The 9,772-nt window shown below is 43.1% G+C and overlaps 1 protein-coding gene across 5 annotated transcripts in view; it reads left to right on the top strand.

Moving 5' to 3' along the window:
• ankfn1 (ankyrin repeat and fibronectin type III domain containing 1) overlaps window positions 1-7,229 on the top strand; it is a 236,824-nt gene extending 229,595 nt beyond the window's left edge. For all 5 annotated transcript variants that reach the window (XM_052473466.1, XM_052473478.1, XM_052473470.1 and 2 more), the window contains 2 exons: window positions 1-140; window positions 893-7,229. The exon at window positions 1-140 is cut by the window's left edge and continues 53 nt beyond it. In XM_052473466.1, coding sequence (XP_052329426.1) covers window positions 1-140; window positions 893-1,622 — 870 coding nt within the window. In that variant the 3' untranslated portion in view covers window positions 1,623-7,229. The remainder of the gene's footprint in view (window positions 141-892) is intronic.
• Window positions 7,230-9,772: the final 2,543 nt, after the last annotated feature.

The raw sequence follows: 9,772 nt of genomic DNA, 5'->3' as shown, positions 1-9,772 counted from the left end.
GACAGTGACTACGACTCCAGCGAAGCCTTGTCCCCACGCGAGCTGGACCTGCTCTACTCCCCCCCACAGGACCTATCCCAGCAGGCCGTGCACGCCCTGGGAGGTAGCGCTCCCGACGTACTACAGATACACGAGCTCAGGTACGAGAATGACCTCTAACCAATGTTCCCTGTTTTTGGCACTGAGCAAATATGAATGTTGTGAAAGTTATGTGCAACTTCCGGCGCGCATTTACTGTGAACACTGAGGCTATACCTGCTTTATGTTACAGTTTTAACAGTGGTCAAGTAGACTACTGTGGCTATTTGATCATAATGTTGGCCTACTAGAGTGGCCTACAATCAAAAACAATGGCAAAAAATGCAGTTACATTGAAAGTAGCTAATATTGCATTGATTCAAGCACAATTCCCACAATAGATCGAAACATTGATAGTGTTAACTAAAGGCAAAACTCTAGAAAGATGAGTGAAGCTTCTCTGTGCGGGCTAATATTTATTCTGGGAACTTTGCCTCTAACCCTAACCTTGACATACTGCAAATACACAAGCTCAGGTACGAAAACGACCTCTAACCCTGACCCTAACCTTGACCCTGACGTACTGCAGATACAAGCTCAGGTACGAGAATAACCTCTAACCCTGACCCTAACGTACTGCAGATACACAAGCTCGGGTAGATATAGAGTTGCCACTCTTGTCCTGTCCAGTCCACTTGTGTCCATGAAAACCTCTTCCTTTCACTCTCCCCCAGCCCCAGATTTGTCCTTTTCCCTCTCTCTCCTTTCCTCTACTATCTCCTTTTTTTCCTCTACTATCTTCCTCTTCCCCTCTCCCCATCTCTTTTTGACAGCCATGAATAGAACCTAACAAATCTTATTTTTTATTTTCCAGGTACAGCATCTGCCAGCCCAAAGACCTCGCTCTCTCCCCTCTCTCCCCTCCCTCCCCCGCCTTCTCTCTCTCCCCAGGCCCAATCCTCTCCCCCGCTCCACCCCTCTCACCTGCCCCCATCTTCCCTGAGACCACTCTTTCCTGCTCCAAAACCCTGGAGGGTCTCTCCCTCTCCAAAACGACCCAGGACAAGCACTCCTTTACCCCGTTGCGGCACCTTGCCAACCCCCCAGCCAAGCGGAAGCTGCTGTCCCGGAGCCACGGGGCTACTGGGGCCCAGGCGGGTTACTTCAGCGGTCCCCAGCGGTGGCTCAGGGGCCACAGCGACAGCCACACAGGGTCCCTGTCCGAGGGGGTCTATACCAGGCAGAGGGACCCAGACCTGATCACCCTGCCCCTGAATCTCCCATCACCTCAGGGGGAGATATATGCTAGTCATGCTTCCTGTGTCCTGGAGGGCCGGAGGGGGGGACAGAGGGAGCCCAAGCCCCATATCAGGACTATCTTTGTGGAACCGTGTAAGGAAACGTCACCTGAGAACAGGGGCTGTGGAGAGGAGGAGAGAGGGATGGAGGGAAAGGGAGGGATGGAGAGAGGGGCAGGGGTGACAATGGTTTTGGCAGAGGAGGGGTCAGGTGAGGAGGGGTATGAAGGAGCGAGAGCCCAGGATCTGGACTCAGACGACCAAACAAACGCACAGGTGTCAGAGATCCTCAGCAGCAAGCTCTAGGATTAGACAATGGTTCGGCAAGGCGCTCCAGGATTGGACAATGCTCAGTAATATGCTCTAGGATTGGCCATGTTCAGCATTTGACAGTGGTTCAGTAACAACCTCCAGGATTGGACAATAGCTCAGCAACATGATCTAGGAGTGGACAGGACTGAGTAACACGCTTTTGAACGATTGGACATAGGCTAATTGATGACAGCTGGATGGAGCAATGTTGTTTTGGTGCATTGCATACAGTCCCTCATCCCTGTGTCCAAACTGATAATGATGCCCCTTTTCCTGTCTGTTTGTCTCTGTGTGTGCTGTTGTGTGGGTCTATATCTTTCTTTTATCCCTTTCTCTTTCTGTCTATCCTTCAAATTACTGTGGACAGGCATGCTGAACTGACTCTGAGCTAGTGCATGTTTCTCTCTGAGCTCATGCACGTGTGTAGCTCACAGACTAGACAACCCTGGCTCTCTCTGTAGAATGTTCTAGAGACTCAGGTTGCTGGCCAACTGTCTGAACTGTTAACTCAGAAACAAGCCAAGGCTCCAACTGTTATGACCTATAATTAATGCAACATGACGTCGCTGTCGGATCTAAATGTCAACTCCAAAACAGAACAAATAAATTATAATTTATTTTCCAAATAACGAACATACAATTATGGAACTTCAGAAGTATTTTGAATACATTTTCTTTATACTAGAATGATGGAAGGAAGTTACTGCTTTCAGCACATGTAAAACATGAAAATTGGCAAAGATTGTGTTACAAGCTTTTCATCCGATAGCGACAATGAATTTAAGCACTGCTTTACCTATACCTCTGCACTTGAAAGTGTGTTGATGACTGACAATGGCTCGAAGTTGCTGTTTCAATTGATGAGTATTCATTATACATTGACACCTTACATAAACTCAGCAAAAAAAGAAACGTCCTCTCATATCAACTGCGTTTATTTTCAGCAAACTTAACATGTGTAAATATTTGTATGAACATAACAAGATTCAACAACTGAGACATAAACTGAACAAGTTCCACAGACATGTGACTAACAGAAATGGAATAATGTGTCCCTGAACAAAGGGGATATCTATCAAAAGTAACAGTCAGTATCTGGTGTGGCCACCAGCTGCTTTAAGTACTGCAGTGCATCTCCTCATGGACTGCACCAGATTTGCCAGTTCTTGCTGTGAGATGTTACCCCACTCTTCCACCAAGGCACCTGCAAGTTCCCGGATATTTTGGGGGGGAATGGCCCTAGCCCTCACCCTCCGATCCAACATGTAATATACGTGCTCAATGGGATTGAGATCCGGGCTCTTCGCTGGCCATGGCCGTACACTGACATTCCTGTCTTGCAGGAAATCACGCACAGATCGAGCAGTATAGCTGGTGGCATTGTCATGCTGTCAGGATGAGCCTGCAGGAAGGGTACCACATGAGGGAGGATGATGTCTTCCCTGTAATGGACAGCGTTGAGATTTTCTGCAATGACAACAAGCTCAGTCCGGTGATGCTGTGACACACCGCCCCAGACCATGACGGACCCTCCACCTCCAAATCGATCCCGCTCCAGAGTAGAGGCCTCGGTGTAACGCTCATTCCTTTGACGATAAATGCGAATCTGACCATCACCCCTGGTGAGATAAAATCACGACTTGTCAGTGAAGAGCACTTTTTTCCAGTCCTGTCTGGTCCAGTGAAGGTGGGTTTGTGCCCATAGGGGACGTTGTTTCTGATGATGTCTGGTGAGGACCTGTCTTACAACAGGCCTACAAGCCCTCAGTCCAGCCTCTCTCAACCTATTGCGGACAGTCTGAGCACTGATGGAGGGATTGTGCGTTCCTGGTGTAACTCGGGCAGTTGTTGTTGCCATCCTGTACCTGTCCTGCAGGTGTGATGTTTGGATGTACCGATCCTGTGCAGGTGTTGTTACCTGTGGTCTGCCACTGCGAGGACGATCTGCTGTCTGTCCTTTTTCCCTTTAGCACTGTCTTAGGCGTCTCACAGAACGGACATTGCAATTTATTGCCTTGGCCACATCTGCAGTCCTCATGCCTCCTTGCAGCATACCTAAGGCACATTCACACAGATCAGCAGGGACCCTGGGCATCTTTCTTTTGGTGTTTTTCAGAGTCAGTAGAAAGGCCTCTTTAGTGTCCTAAGTTTTCATAACTGTGACCTTAATTGCCTACCGTCTGTAAGCTATTAGTGTCTTAACGACCGTTCCACAGGTGCATGTTCATTAATTGTTTATGGTTCATTGAAACAGTGTTTAAACCCTTTACAATGAAGATCTGTGAAGTTATTTGGATTTTTACGAATTATCTTTGAAAGACAGGGTCCTGAAAAAGGGATGTTTCTTTTTTTGCTGCATTTATTAGAAGTGTGGACACACGATACAAGCCTTAGCACAGTTGGTAGAGCATGGCGCTTGTAACGCCAGGGTAGTGGGTTCGATTCCCGGGACCACCCATACGTAGAATGTATGCACACATGACTGTAAGTCGCTTTGGATAAAAGCGTCTGCTAAATGGCATATATTTTATGTTTCTCTAGGTTTCTCAGCATGGGTTTATAGGCATTTCCCCACTCACAGTGAATGTATTGTCATGGTTTAAAGTTGGTTTTCTGCAGTAATTAATTCTGTTTCATCATGCTAAGCTGCTTGGTTCTTTTGTGGATCTGTTATAACAAGACCAGAGTATCATTCAGAACGACAGGAACGTTCTTCATACACTAAAACAGTAATTTTTCCCACTTTTCTCGAACTAAGAACATCTGACGACCAGCCTTCAATATCTGCATAGTATACAGTAAGAAGTAAACCGTTTTGAATCCGAAAGTTTACTGTCAATTTACGCTAGTTGCCCCCGCGCCTAGTTCTGACGAGCCCATCGTTAAGAATACTGATGATAACGAGAGTACTAAACATTCCACAGCAAGCTGCAGTGAATTCCAATATCATAGCCCCTATATCCCTATAACTATTTTTGTACTCTCTTTTTTTTCCATAACTTGCTATTCAGCATTGAATGCCTACCATTCGTATTGTACTTGAGTCAAATTATGTATTATTCGTTGGCATGGACTTGTTTTGTGTGGACTCTAGCTTATGTCCAGTTTGAATTTGTGCCCCCCTTGGTTTGGCTTGAGAAGGTCATGGGTTAGAGGTTAGCGGTCATGGTTGGTGGGGTCAGAGGTTAGGGACTTGAGTTACACAAAAACAGTCTGCACTTTGCATCCTGGACTTAAGTAGCCATGTTCTTCTGTTCAGCCAGAAAGTGATTTGTGGTTTGAAGTTATGTTTCTATGACACTTTAAGGGTTGTTTTAAACTAAGTTGAATCATAAATACTGTAGCTTTGTGTTCTTATCCTATCTTCTCTGGTACAGAGTATTATACCCTCTATAGTAGTATTACTCTCTAGAGTATTATATTCTCTGGTGGAGATGCATGCAGAGTATTATACCCTCTATAGTAGTATTACTCTCTAGAGTATTATATTCTCTGGTAGAGATGCATACAGAGTATTATACCCTCTATAGTAGTATTACTCTCTAGAGTATTACATTCTCTGGTGGAGATGCATGCAGAGTATTATACCCTCTATAGTAGTATTACTCTCTAGAGTATTATATTCTCTGGTGGAGATGCATGCAGAGTATTATACCCTCTATAGTAGTATTACTCTCTAGAGTATTATATTCTCTGGTGGAGATGCATGCAGAGTATTATACCCTCTATAGTAGTATTACTCTCTAGAGTATTATATTCTCTGGTGGAGATGCATACAGAGTATTATACCCTCTATAGTAGTATTACTCTCTAGAGTATTATATTCTCTGGTGGAGATGCATGCAGAGTATTATACCCTCTATAGTAGTATTACTCTCTAGAGTATTATATTCTCTGGTGGAGATGCATACAGAGTATTATACCCTCTATAGTAGTATTACACTCTAGAGTATTATATTCTCTGGTGGAGATGCATACAGAGTATTATACCCTCTATAGTAGTATTACTCTCTAGAGTATTATATTCTCTAGTAGAGATGCATACAGAGTATTATACCCTCTATAGTAGTATTACTCTCTAGAGTATTATATTCTCTGGTGGAGATGCATACAGAGTATTATACCCTCTATAGTAGTATTACTCTCTAGAGTATTATATTCTATGGTGGAGATGCATACAGAGTATTAGAATCATGTTATTAAAGTAACATTTCCAGGACCAGCTAATGATTGTGCTCATATGAGGTTTAACACATTACGGACTATATCGGACTAAATTGCACTTTCAACATATATGTCTTGTTTTTTAAATTGGATTTCTATGATACATCAAGCTAAATCCCAAATAATACCTTAATGGTTTTATCAAAGCCACGTTGCACGGGTAACTGGGATACCTTGAGCTAGCTTTCCACTATTTTAACATTGCAGGTGATTATAAAACCTCATTTAAATTTGATGTACTGATCGAGGGCAGCTGTATCGGTAACTATTGTAAGACAAATTGTTGCATTATTGGAATATTAATATGACTTGGTTTTCCACTATACAGTATATATTTGCAACAATGTTTTTATCATTAGGAAAATATGTAGATTGGTTAGTAATTATTGTGTCCTCACTTGACAGTGTATAAGCCACCTTTGCATTTACAGGCTGTTGTAAATGAGTACTGATCGCCTACGAATAGCAAGTGTAATAAGGGATTATAACACGTGTGTTTCACAGTATGTATCCATTCATAGTTAATAGACTAATAATTACAGTAGTTGTTATAAGTAGATACGAGCTGTAAGGAATGCTTATAACTAGTCTCATAATGCTCTACGAGTGTTATAGAAGGCACTATAATGCATTATTAGGCTACACATGTGGTTAATAGATAATGTTTGTGTCCCAAATGGCACCCTATTCCCTTTATGGACGATAGGGCTCTGGTCAAAAGTAGTGCAGTATAGGGAATAGGGTGCTATTTGGAACGCAGACAGTGTTACACTCACTTTTATTTACAGTCATGTCGTCTTTAAACCACCTCCAAATGACCAAATGCATTAATGCTATTGTTTTAAGTGTTGGGCTTTGGGTTTGGGTGTAGGTCTACTACCAAATCTACCAGTTAATGTATATTTCCTCAGGAGTAAAAGCATCATTTGTCGCTATGAAATATTGAATATTACTATTTTATTGTCCTATTTATTTTGCTATATATGTCTCGCCACTTCCACCTCTATCAGTCATTAGGCTATTAGTTTGTGGTCTATCAAGTGACTAGGCCTCATCAGATCAGTGTCAATGCTTTTATACCATGTGCACATAGTGAGTGGGCCAAAATCAAGAGGGGTCATCATATCTGTATATTTTTGCATTTCCTGATCAAATGTATGAACTATCATAGCTTCTTAAATGAAAATAAGGCTAATATGTTTGCGGTTGGGATGAAGAAGTCCTAAAATCAACAAAGTTCCTGTAATGGTTTGATTATTTTCTTCCTGGCTTGTTGCAATGCTATCTCTGTCTAGGGCAGGCCTACCTTATGGTGGCAGATGGATGTGTTTGACCAGTTTAAATAATAAACCTTACCCTTGTGGATGCTGTGTACAACACTGCCTCTGTATGTCACTCTTCTCTCACTGCATTGATTAGTGAAGCCACTTCAAGGAGTGCAGACAACATACTGTACAGTATACCATCCTTTATTGATGATTCTACTTTACTCTAGTGGGTTATAGTACTTTATCAGTCTGTAGAAAGCCATAATGGATCTATCTATCCAGTAGCAGCTCAAGAGAGTACGGTGTGTTAGTGGAGTTCTCTCACCTTCTTCTACCCCTCCTCTCCTCCAACTAACTTATTTCTCAGTTGAATACATCTTGGATCTGTTCCAGCTGATAGTTTTTAATGGCTGTCAATGTCCTGTGCCCACGGCGATAGAGTACAATGGAGTAACGCAACATCTCAAAGGCCTCCAGATATCAACATTGGTCTGAAGGCATGGCAACGGGTATCCATGGCAACCACACAAAGGCGCTGTGTGCGGTCCTGATCTGCAACATTTTGTGATGAGAAAGATAGAGATGGAGACAGGGGATTGGATGGAGAGAGGTAGAGGAGAGGGGGGGGGTGGATAGAGAGAGATGGGGGAGTTGAGAGAAAGGAAAGGGGTGGGGTGGAGAGATGAACAGCAAGATAATGGATGCAGATGTATTATTGACAGGTATTGTCTGCTGCCAATAGCCATGTGGGGAGAGAGGGAGAAAGAGTGAGAGAAGAGAGAAATGACTTCATACAGCATTGGGATTTTTCAATCATTTTTGCATTCATCCCCAGGAGATTGATTTAAAACATAATTAAAACAGCAGCACAGATAGTTAATTTGGGGGTAAGAGATATATGGTTTGTTGTTCTGTTTTTATCCATCTTAGATTCAAAAAGCCACAAGTAGAACTAAAATATACAAAAATATAAACGCAACATGTAACAATTTAAAAGATTTTACTCAATTACAGTTCACATAGGGAAATCAGTCAATTGAAATGAATTCCGTAGGCCCTAATCTATGGATTTCACACTACTGGGAATACAGATATGCATCAGTTGGTCACAGATACCTTAAAAAAAGGTAGGGGCGTGGATCAGAAAACCAGTCGGTATCTTGTGTGACAACCGTTTGCCTCATGCAGTGTGGCACATCGCCTTCACATAGAGCTGATCAGGCTGTTGATTGTGGCCTGTGGAATGTTCTCCCACTCCTCTTCAATGGCTGTGTGAAGTTGTGGGATATTGGCGGGAACTGGAACACGCTTGTTGTACACGTCGATTCAGGGCATTCCAAACCTGCTCAATGAGTGACATTTCTGGTGAGTATGCAGGCCATGGAAGAGCTGGGACATTTTCAGCTTCCAGGAATAGTGTACAGATCCTCGCAACATAGGGCCATGCGTTATCATGCTGAAACATGAGGTAATGGCGGCGAATGAATGGCACGATAATTTGCATCACGATCTCGTCACAGTATCTCTCTAAATTCAAATGACTATTGATTAAATGCAAATGTGTTTGTTGTACATAGCTTATGCCTGCCCATACCATAACCCCAAAGGCTTAAGGTAGAGAAATAAACATTCAATTCTCTGGCAACAGCTCGGGTGTACATTCCGGCAGTCAGCATGCCAAATGCATGCTCCCTCAAAACTTGAGACATCTGTGGCATTGTGTTGTGTGACAAAACTTCACGATTTAGAATGGCCTTTTATTGTCCCCCACACAAGGTGCACCTGCGTAATGATCATGCTGTTTAATATACGATCATGCTTTGTGATATGGTTGGATTATCTTGGCAACGGAGAAATGCTCACTAACAGGGATATAAACAAATTTGTTAACAACATCTGAGAGAAATAAGCTTCTGGAGCGTATGTATAGGATTCTTTATTTCAGCTCATGAAACACGGGACCAACACTTTACGTTTATATTTTTATTCAGTGTTCATTTATGTTAATTGAGTGATGCAAAACCCTGGATTATTGTTATTCTAACTTCCGCTACGCATATAAAGCCCTCCCCCGCCCTCCTTTCGGTAAATCTGACCACGACTCCGTTTTGTTGCTCCTAGCCTATAGACAGAAACTAAAACAGGAAGCTCAGGTCTGTTCAACGTTGGTCCAAACAATCGGATTCCACACTTCAAGATCTTCACTGCTTCGATCACGTGGACTGGGAAATGTTCCGCATAGCGTTGGACAATAACATTGATGAATACGCTGTTTCGGTGAGCGAGTTTATTAGCAAGTGCATCAGTGATGTTGTATCCACAGCATCTATTAAAACATTCCCCAACCAGAAACCGTTGATTGATGGCAGCATTCACGCAAAACTGAAAGCGCGAACCACTGCTTTTAATCAGGGCATGGTGACCGGAAACATGACCGAACATACCAACAGCATAGCTATTCCCTCCGCAAGGCAGCTGGCTGGTGTGTTTACGGACATATTCAATCAATCCTTATCCCAGTCTGCTGTTCCCATATGCTTCAAGAGGGCCACCACTGTTCCTGTTCCCAAGAAAGCGAAGGTAACTGAGCTAAATGACTATCGCCCAGTAGCACTCACTTCCGTCATCTTGAAGTGCTTTGAGAGACTAGTC

This window comes from Oncorhynchus keta, chromosome 2 (assembly GCF_023373465.1).
Source record: "Oncorhynchus keta strain PuntledgeMale-10-30-2019 chromosome 2, Oket_V2, whole genome shotgun sequence".
Taxonomy (NCBI): domain Eukaryota; kingdom Metazoa; phylum Chordata; class Actinopteri; order Salmoniformes; family Salmonidae; genus Oncorhynchus; species Oncorhynchus keta.
The sequence above is the reverse complement of the archived record's forward strand: the minus strand, read 5'-3'. Positions and strand labels throughout refer to the sequence as shown.